Source organism: Xenopus tropicalis, chromosome 3, assembly GCF_000004195.4.
Source record: "Xenopus tropicalis strain Nigerian chromosome 3, UCB_Xtro_10.0, whole genome shotgun sequence".
NCBI classification, from domain to species: Eukaryota; Metazoa; Chordata; class Amphibia; order Anura; family Pipidae; genus Xenopus; species Xenopus tropicalis.
This window is the reverse complement of record NC_030679.2, coordinates 79,917,768-79,937,348: the sequence shown is the minus strand read 5'-3', so window position 1 is coordinate 79,937,348 and position 19,581 is coordinate 79,917,768. Positions and strand designations below refer to the sequence as shown.

Genomic DNA, 19,581 nt, shown 5'->3' with positions numbered 1-19,581 from the left:
GCTCAATACGAAAAAGTCGCGACAATTCGTGCAAGTCGTAATGGTTACGAAAAAGTCGTGACAATTTACGAAAAAGTCATAATGGCGGCGAAAAAATCGCAAAAAATACGAAAAAGTCGCAAAATGTTCGTTTTCCAATCGGAATTTTTCCCATTCGGATTCATGGGTTAGTAAATCAGCCCCTTAAGGTATGGGGGATCTAAATTATAGAAAAATCCCTTATCTGAAAAAACCCATGTCCCAAACATTCTGGATAACGGATCCTGTATATGGAAATATTTGTAATGCAAGTTGTTCATAGTCATTGTATGTGATCTAAAACTGGTGCAGGTTATTATTCATATTTCTCATCTTATTAGTTGTATTTCTTAACCTGTGAAGTTTTTTCCCCATAGTAAAAAATATAATAAGTTGCATGGTTCTAAACCATTTTTTAAGAAATACTGCTGTAAGTAGTTACTTTAAAATAGAACTGAACTGGTGATTTTATTGTATACGTAAAAAACTTTTTGATAAATTAAAAAACTGTTTACCACCTATACTTTTTTGAGCTTTTTGGAAGTAAGTTAAAAAGCAAAGGAAAAAATAGCACTGCATCATTGTGGCTCTCACAGCCTGCATGAATGAGTTCTTCTTTTGTGTCACTAATACAAGGTAACAAGCCTAAGCCAGCTAAAAATAGTATACCTCTCTAAAAGGGAAACATAGCTTTATTCTTTAAATCAACTTAAAAGATTTAAATGCTACTTTGCATGGAGGTTTATTCGAAGCTCAGGATTGTGTGACCTAACCGGCTGCTATTAGAGCGAAAGTTGCAGCTGCAGCTTTATATTTTGTCCCCAGGCTATATCCATGACTATCAGCATTGCAGTCCAGTCAAATCGTATAAAGGTGTTTTAAATACATATGGAGATAACTGTCATGACAAAAACATAGAATGCGTGCTCAGATTTTGATTACAAGGAAGTTTTATAAACATGTGATCTATATTATGGGGGTTTTAAAGCATTAATATTGGAATGCAAGTATATAGACTATTATGGAGTAATTATGCAATCTTATTAGTTTAAATCCTGATTGACAATTCCCATCCACCCCTGACTCATTTAATGTAGTAACACCTTTCATATGAAACATTTAGGGGCACATTTACTAATCCACGAACGGACCGAAAGCGTCCGAACGCATTTTTTCATAATGATCGTTATTTTTGTGACTTTTTCATATGTCCCACGATTTTTTAGTCGCTGTTATGACTTTATCGTATATTTTCCGCAACTTTTTCGTCGCCGTCGCAAAAAAATCGGATTGGTTTTTCCACCGTTTACAATTGCTCAATACGAAAAAATCTCGACGGCGACGAAAAATTTTCACAAAATACGTTAAAGTCGTGACGGCGACAAAAAAATTGCGCAAAATATGAAAAAAACTCGACGGCGACGAAAAAGTCGCAAAATTTTAGTTTCCAATCCGATTTTTTCCCATTTGGGATTCGGATTCGTGGATTAGTAAATGTGCCCCTTAGTATATATTTCATAGATTTACATGGTGTATGTTTTCTACATTTACATAAGCACATTGTAAAATTTGGAAATATTTAATATCTTCATCAGTCATCAAACACCATTTCAGTTTTACTATTCTGCTTCTTAAATTCCATTTTGCAGTGTTTATATAGGTCACACAAATAAAAATGTGATTAGTAGGGCTGCATCAGTTACAGATTGCATTTAAATGGAAAGTAATCAGTTTGCAATCAGTATATTTATCCTAATTATGTTTTATGGTTCTCTGATTTTTCTACATGCCTTATAACCTACATGCATGTACAACAAGTCTTCTTTAAGTGATCCATCATTCAGGCTTCATTTTAAACCATTTACTTAAAGAATAAACCAAGCTGTCCTGAAAACTTACAGTTCATTTGTTTAGCAGCAAAATGTGTTAGTTTTTATAATTTTGTTCATTTTTATTCCATACTCTATACTCTATTCTCAAAACCTAGTTAATTTTGCAGCTCTTATAACATTGGCCGGTTATTGCAATTTCCCAGACTTTCTACAATAAATAGTGAAACACCCACTGGAGAGCCAAAACTCAGAGCACAGTGCATAGTTACTATGACCTTTAATTTAAATTGTTTCATTGACTTGTACCTCCCCACCCAATGGATGTGTTACTATATTTTTGAGGTTTATCTTAATCTGTCATTTTGAAAAATACCAATAGCTGAACTTCAGCAGTGCCCAGATGCCCTGGTTTAAAGAGTAACAACTGACTTTTGCTTAAACTCAGTCAGAAAGCATCTACATATATCTGCCATTAGGATTATAGAGAAATGGACTATTGGATTTTAGTAATCAGCGAATCGGGGCCATTTTCCTTTGCCAGAAAATACAATTTTTGACACACATGACTTTTTTTGATGTGACCACAACTTTTTTGACGTGCAACCTCTAATTGTTTGACATAACTGCAGCTTTATCTGAGACAACCACAAATTTTTCCCTCTGCAAAATTTTGCACCCATTGCGTGAAAATATTTGCCAGTGGCGAAATGCAGAATTCCGTAGCAAATCCATGCCCGGTGAAAAAAAATTCTCATCGCTATTGGATTTTTAAAAGCTTTTTTATTAATGTTTTGATATTTTTATACAGTTACCATAAACTGCTAACAAGATGAGTCGAAATAGATTACTGTAAGCTGCTGTTTAGTAGGGGATGAGAAAGACACAGAAGATGTGCAATAGAAGCAGAAAGGGGTGTGTTGGATAACTAAACCATATAATTTCTGTATTAATCTTGCAAAAAGAGCCCATTGGTAGATTTCTTCTTAAAAGCATAGGTTGCGAAATGTACTTGCCAATGGCACACTTATCATTTCAGAAGCTTAATCCTGATAGATTTTTGACCACGTTAAGCCAAACATTTAGTATTCATGATTGTGTGAGACTATTAATGTTAGGGAGAGATTCCTGTAATGTTTTATATAGGAAAGAAATGTGAGTTATTCTGCATCAAAATGTGGAATTATTGTGGTTTTACCTGTAAGAAAATAGATTCATTAAATATTTATCTGGCTAGTCATGCTTGTAATTCATGGTTGGTTCAAAGAGCAGATATGCTGCGGCCATATCATCCAAATCAAGGTGATGTCATGTGTATTATATATGGATGGGGGGGGGATAGAGATAGCGAGCAATAGGCCGTGCACTTGGTCATGTGTTTGAAAAAAACTAAAGGACCTTTTTTATTACTGCAATATTTATAAACACCTCACGCCTATTGCTTCACACCAATATAAAATTGCCCTAAAATTGCAGATTTTACCCATGCAACTTAACTTTTATTTTTGTAGATAAAATGAATAAATGGTGTTATTGGTAAGTTACTTTACAAAGTTTATATTTATACTAATATTGTCTGGTTAACATTCATATATTGAAGCACATATTTTTCTTTAAAATCCTTAAAATATAGTGACCCAATATATTACAATATGCTATTATCATTCTAGATATGGCCACTGCATTATATAACAGGCTGAAAATACAAAAAGCTTTTGTTATAGGTCTTTTAGCTTTGGGGCATAGTTATATTTGTATTTGTTCACTTATTCAAACTCAGCTGCTCTGGGAATTTTTCTTTTCCTCAAGCCTGCTGTAGTTGATGCAAACTATTACTTTCAGCTCTCTGAAGACACATTTATTTTGTTTTGCCTATTTTGCAATTATTGTGCAGAACGCAACATACGGCCAATGAAGAACATGTCATGCAAATATAGAAATACATAGAATGTATAAATGTCATTTAATTATTGTAATATGGATGTAAATGTACTGTTCAAAAAGTTTTACAGAGTTTACAAGAGTACATAGAATACATGAATAACAACAAAATATGGAGAGCCTTCAGGCTTCAGTTAAAGAACTCATGCAGGGAAATTGGGAATACTGGGAAATTAAACTTTAACTATCCCCATGTGTGGATCCCCATGTGAGTTCCTTAACCCACACAGGTTTTCCTTTATGATTGCGCGAGCTGAAAGACTCTATACCAGGGACCCCAACCTTTTTTATTCGTGAGCCACACTCAGATGTAAACAGTGTTGGTGAGCCACACAAGAATGAAAACAGTTCATTCGAGATGCTAAATAAGCATAGTGTAAGGCTATTTGGTAGCCCCATGTAGACTGCACCAGATATCTAAAAACGGGCACCTACTTTGAGGACACTGGAAGCAACATTAAAGGGGGTGGTGAGCAACATGATGCCCACAAGCCACTGGTTGGGGATCACTGCTCTTTATGCTGTACCTTTAGCTCTCTAATTATACCCTCTACACCTTTTTACATACTGTACACCCTACTCATGGCTCAATGGTTGTGCCATTAAGTGCTGTGCTCTGGTTCTTTTGCCATATTTTGTATCAGGCACAAGGCAAAGAATGTAGTTTTGCTTTGCAAGAGGTAGGATAGCACTTGTACCTACTCTTTCATAAATAAGATCTGTTGTGTGGGTTCAATATTAAAGCAAAAGAATGAAAAGTGTGGGTGCTGTGTTACATAGTAACATAGTAACATAGTAAGTTGGGTTGAAAAAAAGACATACGTCCATCATGTTCAACCATAATGCCTATATCTAACCTGCCTAACTACTAGTTGATCCAGAGGAAGACAAAAAACCCCATCTGAAGCCTCTCTAATTTCCGTTGGAAGGACCTACTGGTAAATAAAACATTAGAAAGGTTATTATATGATCCCCTTATATATTAATACATAGTTATCATGTCACCTCTTAAGCGCCTCTTCTCCAGTGTAAACAGACCCAATGTTGAAATGTAAGTACCCCCAGCCTGTAACTTTTGTCTAAATTTTTCGTCTAAAGTAGTTTTTCAGCTTTGATTTTTGAAGGGGAAGTATAAAATAGCGTAAATAGAATACATAAAAATGTAGAAATGTATAAACATTCCGTATGAAATATAGCTTTGTTTATGACATCTTGCACACAAAAGAAAGTAACTGTTAGCAATACTGTTGTGTGCTGAACAAATTTTAGAAAAACAGAACCTCTCTAAATTGAGTTGGTTTCTACTGTGCTGTACTGATTATATGAGCTGCCATTTCAGTATCCTAGAACAACTGCTAATGTTTTACAGTTTAGATATTCATAAATGATCACAGAAGAATTACAATTAACCTTCAAAATATTCAGAATAAAATGGTCGTTCAGTTCAGAAAAGATGGGACCAGCTTCATAGTTTCCATGATCCCCCATTAGTGCAGGTTTTATCAAACATGTTTTTTATGCTACATTCTCATTTAAGGTACACTGACAAATAATGTGTTTAGAAAACAGTACATATTGTGCTTGTCTTTTCTTACTGAGCAAAACAAAGGTATGTCAATATCTGCTTAGTAGTCAACTTTATCTAATTTCTACCCCTGGTTTTGAGAAAATAGCAACTTTCTACCCCTGATTTTGAGAAAATAGCAACTTTCTACCCCTGGTCTGTAAAAATAGCAACTTTCTTCTACAAGACTTTCCTTCCCAAGTCCACTGTGTTTAGCTTGAATACTGTCCAAGATATGAAGCAAATCAAAACATGTAAACAAATTGAAAATTGATACTTTTACCTTCCTTCTGTCAATATTAAACAGCAAAATTACTAATGTATTACATACATAAAGTCCTTCTTGTGATGTAGCTCTTTATTAAGGGTTTTTTTTTTAATTTTCAAATAATTACACCATGGTACTCTTTTGCCTCTTCTGATGTCCCCTCCCCTAAAAAGTTAAATATGTTCCATTTTTTAACAGATTTCTTTCTGGTAAAGAGCTCTGTGTAAAGGTTAGATTCTTGAAGTTGCCTTCATTACCTACAACTGATGTATGTTTCCTAAATAAATATTCCATTATACAACATAATATGAAAATATGTGCTTTTAAATGTTTCTGTAATTGAAGCAGACACTGAACATTTAACACCTGGCAAAAAATATAATGAGATAAGAATGTCCAGAATGCACAGCATATATGTAGTAACATGTGACCATGTGACAACATGGTACATACAGCACTTGTTTGAACTTGGGACCTGCATAGACAATATAATTCCATGTTCTGCCTGCCATACATAGTCTCATCTAGCAGCCATTAGTATTTCACTACATTTTTCAGAGGTTTTCTCATAAAGCTAGTTTCTAGTTATGAGAATACAATGAGAATACAATCAAGGTAATTGTGAAGTGATAATAAGTAAGTACAGTTTCAATGCAATCAGCAGCAGTTGAATGGAAGCAGTAACAACTCTTTTTTTAAAATGCTGTTAAAGTGAAAGTAATTTTTTTTTTTTTCATTTAAAGATTGTACTGTTTAATTAAAGATCTACAAATACCTACAAAACTATTTCTAGGCAGCAACTGTTTTTATTAAAAATAAGAGAGAAATTGCATGCTATAGTCTGGTAGAAAGCCATGAATGACATTTGAACCTTACACTTGGTCTAAAAACTGAATTCATTAGAGGTCCATGGACGCAAGTACATGTAGAGACCCATAGGGTTAATATGTCCCTATGGCTTTAAACCCTACTATTTCCTATATCTCCTTGTTACTGGGCAAAGACCCATGTATCTAGTTTGATATTATCATTTTGTGCCTTATTGGTTTAAAGGTAGACCACTCCCTTTGCATTTTAATATAGTGTTTAGCGAAGGGGTGGATCTTCCTCTTTTGCTGCATTTGTTGACTCAGGTGGACATTCCACTGAGCCTGGGATCAACAGGGCCCCAGTAAACCATGTACCCTAGAGATCACATCTAACTCTAGTGAAGTCAGGGAACAGGCACCCTGTGAATGAGGATAATCAAGAGCAGGTTAATACCTTAAGAGCACATTCTAGGAAAGTGAGATAGTTAGTCTAGTTAGAAAGAACAGTTTCTGGCTCCAACCAGGAGAGATTAGCTGAAAGTAATCTTAGTTGCCTTAGTGCAGGACCGCAGTTAAGACAGAGGTATCAGGTTAGTTCCTATTCCTGATCCACAGTTGGCTGTTTGGGATCCTTGACCACTAAGGTATACATCCTAAGGATACATGATACTTGTCCAGACTACGCTCCACGTAGTTTTTTTTTCATGTTTTTGTTTTTTTTCCCTTAATGAATCAAAATTTTTTGAGTTTTTTTGTAATTAGCATAATCTACTATTTTTAGCGCAATTTAAAGATCCATGAAAATGGAAAAAAAATGTAAATGGGTCCCTTGTCGTTTACTCCAATAGAAAACACTAATCTGTCTGATCCATACTATTTTAATTAAGTGTGGACATCCACTGTTTCTCGACAAAATCCAACCAGTTTAGAAAGTAGCACAATGTGTGATGTTGGTCTAAGTATCATGTAGCATGAGCTTAAAACATTAGACAACAAAAGTCAACAAATCTTTCTATCATTGTTCAGTCACATTACAGTTTTGATGTGTGCACATCAGAATATTCAATTTAGGGTTCAGAGTATCTCTACCATTTTTATTTAAGCAACCTTTGCTCTGACAGCCTACAGTGTCAATAATATCACATAGCCTGGCTTTAGCGGACGCATTTTTTGCTAAGACAGCCTATTTAAACATGGTTAGGACAAATCTTATGTTTGTGTTTGTGCACATAACCTAATAATATATGTAAAACAATATAAAAGCCAGATATATTCAGTGTCCTTGCCAGCCAGAGGTGCCCCTGCCATAAGACATCCCTCCCAAGTTACCAGGGTAAGGTTACCAATTTGGAAGGTTACCTTTCCAAATTGTTTTGATTTTTATTGACTTGTATTCATTTTTTGGGACTTACTGTATATACTCAAGTATAAGCCTAGTTTTTCAGCACCCAAAATGTGCTGAAAAAGTCGCCCTCGGCTTATACTCGAGTCGGGTGCAATGGGTCATGGCTGCCCGCAACCAGACCCTCCAGTGCCCTGGCCCGCTCCCAAATTCATCTTGATTTACCATCCTCACCTGTCCCATTCTGCACTAGACATTGCACTTTATATTCTATATAAACTACTGTATATATAGTTTTAAAGGATTTTACCTCTTTGTGTTTTAGCTGGGTTGCTGATTGAGCTAAGGGGGTAGTACTCTTAAGGTATCATTGTTGATATCATCTTGTTTTTGTTGACCCTTTTCTCCACTTACAGAGCTACTTTACTGTTTTTCTTAAAAACACATACCCCACTGATGCCTCATGTAATGTAATTTCATTGGAATTTATTTTGATTATTGAAACTTAGCAGTAGTGGCTGCATTTCCCACCCTAGGCTTATACTCGAGTCAATAAGTTTTTCCAGTTTTCTTAGGTAAAATTAGGTACCTCGGCTTATATTCAGATCGGTTTATACTCGAGTATATACGGTAACTCTTGCATGCTACAGAGGGTGTAACACTTTTTTTCTGAGTTGTACTGTTTTTGTGCTTAGATAAAATAAAAAGTTCTTTTTTAATCGTGTACAGTAGTTTTTTACAACTGTAATAAGATTTTTATCATTATAATGCAACATTGGAGCATGTTTTTCAATCTCCTTTGTTTAATATGTCACCGGAAGTCAGATTTAAAAATTCTATTCATATTCCCTTACAGGTGAAAGAATGGTTGTGCTTAAACTGTCAAACACAAAGAGCAATGGCAGGACAATTGGGGGATAGGAACAAGATCCCACCTTCATTAGAGACACCAAAGTCATCACCAAAACATGCTGTTTCAGCAAAGCCTCAAGCACCTAAATCTGCAACATTACCCTTTACACCAGTTGAAAAAAAGGATGATCAAACAATGAAAAAAGATGTTCCTAAAGATGCAGACACAAAACCAGATCAGCCTTCAACTGAACTAAATGAGCAATCAAAAGTCACAGAAGACAAGTTGCCAGTTGCTAAAGTTCCAAAACCTGCAGCAGCTGCGGGACTGCCCACTAGAGAAAGTGAGCCCTATGATAGAGATGTGACTGCAGTGATACCAAGTAAAGAAATGCAACAACAGAGTACGGCTTCAGAAAGAAAGATAACACAAAAAGCAGATTTGATGATTGACCTTTCAGCAAAAACAGTAAAAGAAAACGAGGAAAGTATATATAAAGAGAAAAAAACTGATACCAGTCAAGTCACCGATCAAGACATTGGAAGAGAAAAGACTGTAAGTAATAGTAACAACTATACTAGTATTAGTTTGTTGTATGTTGATGGACTTTCTAATATCTTAAAAGATAATTAATTAAATGCACTTTTTAGTCCATATACAAATTCTGCTTTTACATAATGACAAGCAAGTGGTTTTGGGAGAATGACACATACAACTTCCTCTAGTGAGCCTCTATGATAATGCTTACTCAGGGATTTTAAGGCTGGTGAAAGAATCTAATACTTGTTTTACCATTTAGGAGACATGATGACTTTTAAAGCTGCAGGAAAATCCTCTGTCCAGCAGTAACTTTAAACTTATTAGCACATAATCCTGAGAATCATATTTCAGGAAAGGGAATGATAGCCAACATGGTTATAGTTTATATGCAGGTGATCAGCTCAAAAATGCATTTCTGTCTTGTGAGGTCAAAATTGCCTGAATTTACCCTATGGAAATACCAGAAAACTCATCAAGTGCAATATTGTATAGGATTTATATTTTGTAATCTAAATTCATCTTGAGATAATGTTCCTGACATTTCTATAGTTTTTGTGTAGTGCTGGAGAAAATATTTTACATTCTGAGCCATCTTTGATAAAGGGCAGGTTAGTCAGCAGTGCAGAAATCTGAGCATTGTCTTGGTTTTAAGATTTAGGGGCTGATTTACTAACCCACGAATCCGACCCGAATTGGAAAAGTTCAGACTTGAAAACGAACATTTTGCGACTTTTTCGTATGTTTTGCGATTTTTTCGGATTCCATACGAATTTTTCGTTACCAATACGATTTTTGCGTAAAAACGCGAGTTTTTCGTATCCATTACGAAAGTTGCGTAAAAAGTTGCGCATTTTTCGTAGCGTTAAAACTTACGCGAAAAGTTGCGCATTTTTCGCGTAAGTTTTAACGCTACGCAAAATGCGCAACTTTTTACGCAACTTTCGTAAAGGATAGGAAAACTCGCGTTTTTACGCAAAAATCGTATTGGATCCGAAAAATTCGTAAAGAATCCGAAAAAATCGCAAAACATACGAAAAAATCGCAAAGTACCGATCATTACGAAAAAAACGCAATCGGACTCCATTCGACCCGTTCGTGGGTAAGTAAATCAGCCCCTTAGTGTATGAACTACTGAATGATTCAAGTTCTGTCTCTGGCTGAATATGAAGAAGTACAACATGATATTCCAGCAAAACATTTCTCATTATCCACACATTTGAAGACATTGATCTTGTCAATGTTTTTTAAACCAGCTCTGGTTGTTTGACAAATAATAAGGCCAGAGAAATAACAGAAACTTGTGCTGGTAAATTCCCACTTTAACATGCACAACAAAGACAGAATTGTTAGTTCACTGTTGGCCTGGTCCTTTACAGTTGAATTCTGATCTGTACTTTATGACACATTAGTGCTTTCATGCATGTGATGTATTACAAAAATGACACAATCTGGAGTATATCAATCAGCTGCTGGGCCTAAAAGCTTTAACAGTGACCATCATATGATATTAGGAACAACTAAAAGATGATGCTCTGCTTACAATACTACAATTGACCTCTAGTTTCTAGTAAATAGGTAGCAAACCTCTTTGGGGGGGTGGGTGCATAGACTAACAAAGTTATAGTGATATGAACCAAAAAGTGCACATAATTATTCTATTGTATATACTAATCTTTGATAAACTTAAAGAGCTAAGCCCTAAAAATTAACATGGGTAGAAATGCCATTTTTATTTACTGATCTTATTGCATGAACCTAAAGGTTAAGCATCTCTTTAGTAGTAATGATCCAGGCCTTCAAAGTTGTTACAGGAGCTCCCCATCTTGGATTCTATTTTGTTTCAGTGACACTCATATGCTCAGTGTGCTCCAAACAGCTATTAAGAAACTACATGATTTCAGACCTGACATGTATTCATAATCTGTTTTGTTCACTAATCAGCCTTATATTGTGATATTTATATTTTATATATACAGTATATTGTGCATGGGTCCCTAAGCTCAGTAACTGACAGCAGCACAGAGCACGTGCAGTGAATCAGCAGAAAAGAAGATGGGAGCTACTGGGGCATCTTTGGAGGCACAGACCTTCCCTGCTAAAGGGCTGTGGTTGCCTTGGGCTGGTACAGAAGCCCAAAACATAATGTACAACATAAAACTCCAGTGCTTTAGCCATAAGTAAGTCATTGATGTTTGATGGATATTACACTATGTTCCCCAGTTTATTGCAATTTTCATACAGGTAAAATGGCACAAAACACTTTTCGGAATGCTGTTGATATTGAAAATTGGTTAAAATCGGATATATGCAATGAGTGAATGATCCTTGTGTATGTTTTTAGCTTTAGCTTTTTTCTTGAAACATGCATGGTAGTTGAGACCTGCTCCAGTTGGTAGTAATCATAAAATCAAGATGTAGAATATGGTGACATAAAAGCAGAAATCATTCTCCACGAAAATCAGATACTACTAACAGTAACATTTGGCTTTATTTAGATATATTTATAAAAATAAACCTATTTACTGAAGGTTACTTAAAGAAATTAAATAAGCTTTACTGAATAAAAAGATTAAAAGACGCAATATAACTTCTTACAGAACTTTGCTTAGGGTGGAGAATACCAAAATATATTTTTTATTATTGGTATTATAATTCACAGCAGACACTGTCGCACAACGTATGACGTATGAGCCACTAGCACAATCAGGGAAATACCACACGTGCCACAGGGGTTGTTTCACAGGGGTTTATTACAACCAAATGTAGATAAACAGGGAAAGGGCAATACACATGGAAGGTCCACAAGTCCCAATCACATCAAATCCTCCTTATGGGAGTCCCCAGGGCAACCCCCCTCTGCACAGTCTCCAGGGAACAAAGGCAGAGTCTCCTAGCCCAACCCCCAATACACAAAGGTTTCCCACCCAGACAGGCCACAATTACCTGGGTAGTCTCCCCAGGCAGTTCCAATGGGAATAAACAAAGTTCCTTTTGGGTAGTTCCACAGAAAATGCACTACCTTGGTTCCAGGGCAAACAGTCCTTCCGCGGGGGTTAGGGAAATCCAGTTGGAGGGAATCTTCCTGCCAGAGCTAGGGTGGATCCCAAGGAACCGCAGGGGAGGGTGTCCTGCCGCAGCGAGGTTACACCCAGACGAACAAAAGCTCCTTGGAACTCTTGGCAGCCACCTTTGCAGCCAGAAAGGGAGCAGTCCCTGTTGTAAATGCAGAACAGGGTTTGATTCCTTCTGCCAACCCAAAGGCAGCTTCCAGAGGGGCCAATCATAGCTAATCCCACTGGGCCTATGGGAAGCCACCTAGTGAGCATGCCCAGTTCAGTCTTTTGCATTTACCAGACAGAGCACTGCTCTCACAAGGGGTAACTGTGTATTGTGTCACTATGGGGTCTGGCTTTGTGTGCCCTAACAATAGGGGCAATTACATTAGAAGGGCCAGACAGAGCCAGCTGGCTACACACAATACACACCTAGATGAGATTAACCTACACAATGCATTTGCTACAACAGGTAGGAGGGGGCAGGGGGTACATTTCAGCATAAACAGAAATATCTCATGGTTTCATCCAACTTATACAGTTTGTTATGTCACAGACCCAGCCCCAGCCCCAGCCCCAGCCCCAGTGAAGCTTACAACCTAAGGTCCCTGTGACATTCACACACTATTGGTCAGGAACCAGTTAACATGCCTGTATGCGATTGGATGAATTGAGGGAACCATCACACAAGGAAATGCACACAAGCACCATACCTCCCAACTGTCCCGATTTTCACAGGACTGACCTGATTTTAGCAGCTCAGCCCACAGTCCCAGATTCTTACTGAAAAGTCCCTCATTTCTGTTTGATCTCCTGCACTGAACGCCAAAAAATATACAAAGTTTCATAAAATTAATTAGATATGTAGCCTTTTGGCAGAGAGCCCATAATACTTAAAGGTGGCCATACACGCTAGGTTGCCAAACGAGCGGATCTTCTCCTGATTACCCCACCTACATGTGGGCGATATCAGGCTAATTCGGTCGTTTGGCCCTGGGGGGGCCATAGGCACCCGACTGCATCACTGAGCCGATGTGGTCCCCGATCAGACTAATTTTCAAACCTGCCCGATCGAGATCTGGGCAATTTCAGGCCAAATGTCGGTCGGCAGGCCCGTCGTTAGTGCCCATACATGGGCTGATAAGCTACTGATATGGGCAGCTAGAATCGGCCCGTGTATGGCCACCTTAACAGGCAACACCTGCACTTAAAACTGAGACTTGTAGCTTAAGGCTAATGCCAGACAAGGCATAGGGCGGATATTTTCGGCAAGCGGAAAAGCGCTTGCTGAAAATTTGGGTGCAAGCACATGTAGCCAATACACGCATGAAAACACGAGATAATGCAAAGTCTCACGTTTCTATGCGTATATCGGCTACATGTGCCTGCACCCGAGCGTATCTCATTCATCCAGGTGCAGGCACATGTAGGAGGCATAGGGCGGAATTTTCAGCTAGCGCTTTTCCGCTTGCTGAAAATATCCACCCTACGCCTTGTCTGGCATTAGCCTAAAGGGCAATTTTACCTTTTTTTTTTAAGCAAAATTGTAATAACACATAAAAACATGAAACCCCCAGAACTGTGTTTAAACTTTAAATAACCTGCCAAATTTTGTAAAATGGGAGTGGTATTTAGGGGATGTGGCCCCAAAAATATGAATGCTCAAAAAAAATTTTTGTTTCACCACACACACCATTTCTTTTTGTCCCACTTTACATTTTTGAAATGCTGGGAAGTATACAAGTACAGGGAAACATATTATTGGCATATATCTTGTTTTTGTACAGTATAAATAAAGAAAAAAGTGTTTTCCCAAGTAGGTCAGTTTTCCCAGAGGCAGAGAATTATGTACACACAAATTAATGTTCATTATTTTTTAAAATTCTTCTGTAAGCATTCTTTGAGCACATGAAGTCTTTATATTTTTTGTCTCCTGTGTCAACAATAAGTTAGATCAAGTTTCAGGACACATTATCTTTCAGTTACAGTGGAATCTAATGTTGGCTACCACCAATTTATATGCTCCTTGTGCATATACTATCCCCATGCTCTTTATTGTGTTAAACTGAATTTGAAGGTCAAAGAGGGTGCTTTGACATTACTTTCGCGTTGCATTTTTTTTAAAAACAAAATAATGTATAAACTGTGTAACACTTTACCTGTGTGCTTATTTAGTGATGTGTAACAGTCTCAGTAAGTGGTGTAACCAGTGACCAATTGGCCAGTAATAAGAAAATCAAAAAGTGCTTCAGCATAATGATGATATCAATGAAATCAAGGGTTTATTGACTTGGGGTAAGGTTTTATAAGGTTAATTGCTGATGGGATATTTTGGGGTATATTTATCATGCTGTGTAAAAAGTGGAGTAAAACATTACCGTTGATGTTGCTCATAGCAGCCAATCAGATGCTTTGCTTTGGTTTTCTAACTGTTGAAATTTAATTGCTGATTGGTTGCCATGGGCAACAAGACCGGTAATGTTTCACTCTTCTCTCCAGCACAGGTGACAACATGCACTGAAGGAGATGTGATTTGGGGCATTTTGTCCTTCTCCTGTACCATAGGCCTTAGAGGTTTTTTTTAGTAGAAAATGACTTTAATAAAAAAGTTTAGAAAGGCAACAGAAGCAACACCTGATCAAATTCAAGATGCAATTGCACTGTGTTTATGAACTTAACACTTCCTAGAATTAATCAAAAAGACATATAATTTAAATAGCTTTATTGAAAATGGGACATTTTGAGATTATAATATCCTGTTAAAGGGACAGTAACACCAAAAAATTAAAGTGTATAAAAGTAATTACTATATAATGTAATGCTGCCCTGCACTGGTACAACTGGTGTGTTTTCCTTAGAAAGACAACTATAGTTTATAAAAGTAAAGCTTCTGTGTAGCCACAGGGGCAGCCATTTACAGGAGAAAAGGCACAGGTTACTTAGCAGATAACAGATAAACCCCCATTATATTCTACAAAGCTTATCTGTTATCTGCGATGTGCCTGTGCCTTTTCTCCTTTTTCCCAGCTTCAATGGCTGCCCCCGTGTTGACATAGCAGCTCATTTATATAAACTATAGTAGCGTTTCTGTTGCGAACTTACCAGTTTTACCAGTGCAGGGCAACTGTACATTATATTTTAATTACTTGAAAACACTTTCATTTTTTGGTGTTACTGTTCCTTTAAGAAATACTTTGCATGATTAAATTCATTTAAATTCATATTAATTGAACAATAGCTTATTTTATCAAAGTTACAAAGTGCAGTCATGATAGATTTCATATGCATCTCAGATTCACAATTAATTTTATAAATTATGTAGAACAAAACACACACATAAAGGATCCAAAAAGCTCATATAAGACTGCAGCATCCACAAAAGGATTGGTTAAACTCTTATAATTCTAATCTTATGGCCCTTAAGAAAGCAACAGATAGGCAGTTTCAACATAAAAATTAAAAAAGTAGATTATTTAATACATAATAGGAAATATGTATACTGCAAATGGTAAGTGAACTATAAGTAAACCATTGATTTTGCTAATTGGTATCTTAGTTGGCACTGCATAATGTGTGGCTGTTGTGTTTTCCTCAACAGTGTATGTTTCTTTTCTGCTGTTCTGCTGTGCATAAATAATTAATAATTTGTAGGTTTTTTCAGCCTTAAAGGAATACTCTCATTGGAAAACATGTTTAATGGGTTTTTTTTATATTTAATTTTAAAATTTCACATGGAGCTAGCCATATTCTTAATTTTTCAGGGAGCCACATACATGTGACCTGTGTTCTGATAAACGTCAATCACGCATTGCTGTAGCAAGATAGCAGCTCCCAGCAGATATCTGAATAGCACTCAATAGTAAGAAATCCAAGTCTGGCTTTGGACTCCTCCAGTTACATAAGAATAGGAGAAACAAGCAGTTCTAATGTGTAGCACTGGCTCTTTTTGAAAGCATAGATGCAGTGAGATGGCAGCCTACACACCAATATTACAACTTAAAAAAATACATTTGTAAAATTTTAAATGGTAGAGTGAATTATTTGATATGTAAACAGTGTCCTTTATAAATAAAAAGTACACCCTAAAAATCATGACAGTATCCCTTTAAATACTACCACAATCTGAAAAATGCAAATATTGATGAATATCATAAAACAGAAAGTATCATAATAGGTGTAATCCTATATTTATACATTTCCTGTGACTGACTTCCAGAATAAGATCCCTCTGATGTACCTGTGCCATAACTCTTAAGTATTTCTTATTTGCTGTAATATTATAAAAAAAATATACTCTTGCAGAAAATAGCAGACATCTTGCTCAAATGTAAAACTATTCAAAATTCATGTGAAATGCTAACTATCTTTTCTTACATTAAATGGCACACAAATTGTCACCTGAATTGTGGTTAGTATTTAATAATGGGAAGTCTAGCTACAGTATTTACTTAATGAGTTGTCTGCACTGATTGAAATTTGTTGGGGAAACTAACCAAAAATTATTGTAAGTCATAATAAGTGACTGAACTAAAGCATTGATTGGACTAAAGCTTTAAACCTTTCTTTTCCACATTTTCCAAACCAAAAGACTAGAAATATGATCAATTATTTTTACTATAACACTTGCTAAATGGTTTTGTTATTGTTTTATTATTGTTTATTATATCTTGAGATATATTCTTTGTGTGTATCCAGGCCAGTATAATGGATTTTTTCTGTCCTGTTTGTGACATTATTGTGTTTCTGTCTATATTCTGTACTAATACTGCCATTTTCTACAAGATGTAGTATTCTAATGGTAAACTCCCTAGGACTGATTATTCAAAATTCAGACTGGGGAATCCAGAGGGAATCCTAGTCCCTTGATCTTTTCTTGTGTTGATCCAAACTTTCCTGAGTGGAAAAGTTTTAAAGAATTTTAAAGAATTAATAGATGAAACATCAAAGCTGATAAATCACTTCCATGTTTCTGCAGAATTACGATCTGTAATTCTCCTATGGCACACCCACAACACATAGACAAGGAAAGTATGATGTAATGTAAAATAGTGTGTGATGTAAGTCTGTTCTCTGTATTCCTGTACACATGAATAAATGTATCTGTGAACTATACATTTTTTTGTTCTACCTGTTACAAAGTGTATATTGTAATTGTGGAACAAAAGTTCAGTGAATTAACGGCAACATGACAACCATGTATAATCTTGATTTTATGCAAAAGCTTTAGTGGGCTGCTAATCTGTAGTGACCCAGACTCATGGTAGCCAAAGGGAGCCAAACACTAAGGGCAAAAACACACAAGGTGATTAGTTGGTGTGACTACTAATCACAGAGATTTAGCCGCAATAGTCTAATGTAAAAGTGGCCATGAGTAATTACTGTGCTGATTTGCAGCACGCCAATTAGTCACATGACTTTTTAACAATTTGCCGCAACTAATTGCTCTGTGTGTCTTCACCCAAAAACAGCTGTGGCCAGGTATTTAATTGAAAGGAGCAGTAGATTATCCCTGCCACCAGGGAGCCAATAGGATTAAACCTTAACAAAACCCGCCCAGCAGCAGTGACAAACTACTGAGAAAGGGTGTTAGGAGAGCTATTTACAATTATGTCTGATGTTGGACATAGCACAATAGCTTTGCCAAAACAAATTTAAAAAAATGCTCCTACCTAGGTGTTAGAAGGCAACATGAGTATAATTCCCTGATCTCTTGAACAGCCTATTAAACTAAAGATTTTAGGTACCACATTTTACACTTGATAGGCTGAAGATGATGATAGGCTGAAGTAGTCAGCCAGTCAGTAGAAGTGCTGTGAGTAAGTATGTATTTGGACAGCCAACAACCTTGTGCTGGGAACTAGGAAGAAAGTTGGTTTATTTGTCCCCGCTGATTTGGGACAAAAAATATTTAAAATTAGTTTTTATACAGGACATATCCAAGTGCAAACTAATTATACATGGCTCCTATAAGTGCAAACCAATTTAACATTTGATTATTTACTTTTGCTAATTCCTAACATCTCTATTTGTTACATATAGTAGGGTTTAATTTGCTGTTTCTTCAAAACAAGTCTTAAGGTGGCCATACACGCACCGATATTATCGTACGAAACCTAGTTTCGTACGATAATCGGTGCGTGTATGGCATGTCAGCGAGCCGACCGATATCGCAGGAAGCTGCTGATATCGGTCGACTCGCCGATCGGCCAGGTTAGAAAATTTTGATCGGGCGCCATAGAAGGCGCCTGACCAAAATTCTCCCTTCAGAGCTGAATCGGCAGAAGGAGGTAGAAATCCTATTGTTTCTACCTCCTTACCTGCCGATTCAGCCCTGAATGGTGTGTGGCGGATCTGACGATGTTTCGTGCGACCGACGGTCGTACGAAACATCGTGAGATCGCCACGTGTATGGCCAGCTTTACTGAGTTTTTTAGCCTTGTGCTTCAATACATGATATCTCTACCAATGCTACTGCATTTCATAGAAATGTTATTGTCATTAATGTTTTGTTTGCAAATGTAACTGGTGGTATATATGAATCACAGTAACAAGGTTTGGGGAATTAAGCAACTTTTTTGATAAGAAGTTTTCTGATGCTGGAGAAACTCTGCATATTTATTCAGTAAACTGCAACCTAATATACACATAATTCATTTTAATTATGGTTTTTACTAATTGAAAGGGGAACTGACTGACACAAACATTTCTTAAAATTAGCATACATTGTTTAGAAAGGAAACTAAGGATAAAAAATTACATCAAGGTTTAGCAAATCATTTTTGTTAGGGTCAGAATTCAGATTTCTTTGTAGAAGTTTTGCGAGTATGTAGTGTCTGGCCAAGAGTCTGTTATTAACCACATTTGGTTGGTAAGTGAAATAATCTGTAGCAAAATGTACTGTTAAAATTAAATTTTCACTAATTAAAGGGAATACTGTTATCAAAATAAGATTTAGTTGTGTTTCAAAAAAGTACAGTTTTGCAACTGTAAATATATTTTAATCATAGAGTATATTTACTGACATTACCCACAGTCTCTACTTTCTATCAGAAATAGTGTGGTCTTGGTTTGTGTAATGCTTGATGTTTAAGGTTTTAATATTAGTGTACTAGCATAGTACTAGTAAGAATAAGCAAGAATAAGATATAATAGATTAGCATAAAAAGAATAGTGGAAGCTCGAAAAGCTACCATAAGTGGAAGAACAAACTACTGAGTGCTTAAAAAAATTTATAGCAGTAAACTAAATGGAATGACAAAAATATGATTAAAAAATATTTTAACTATTTATTGCAAGAGTGCATATTTGTTAGAATTACTATACATTTTTGCTTTGGTGTTTTCTAAAAAGAGTACTTTTGTATC

The 19,581-nt window shown here is 36.3% G+C and overlaps 1 protein-coding gene across 6 annotated transcripts in view; it reads left to right on the top strand.

Moving 5' to 3' along the window:
* pclo (piccolo presynaptic cytomatrix protein) overlaps positions 1 to 19,581 on the top strand; it is a 144,544-nt gene that overhangs the window by 62,053 nt on the left and 62,910 nt on the right. For all 6 annotated transcript variants that reach the window (XM_031899033.1, XM_031899030.1, XM_031899031.1 and 3 more), the window contains exon 4: positions 8,628 to 9,179. In XM_031899033.1, the coding sequence (XP_031754893.1) occupies positions 8,628 to 9,179 (552 nt within the window). The remainder of the gene's footprint in view (positions 1 to 8,627; positions 9,180 to 19,581) is intronic.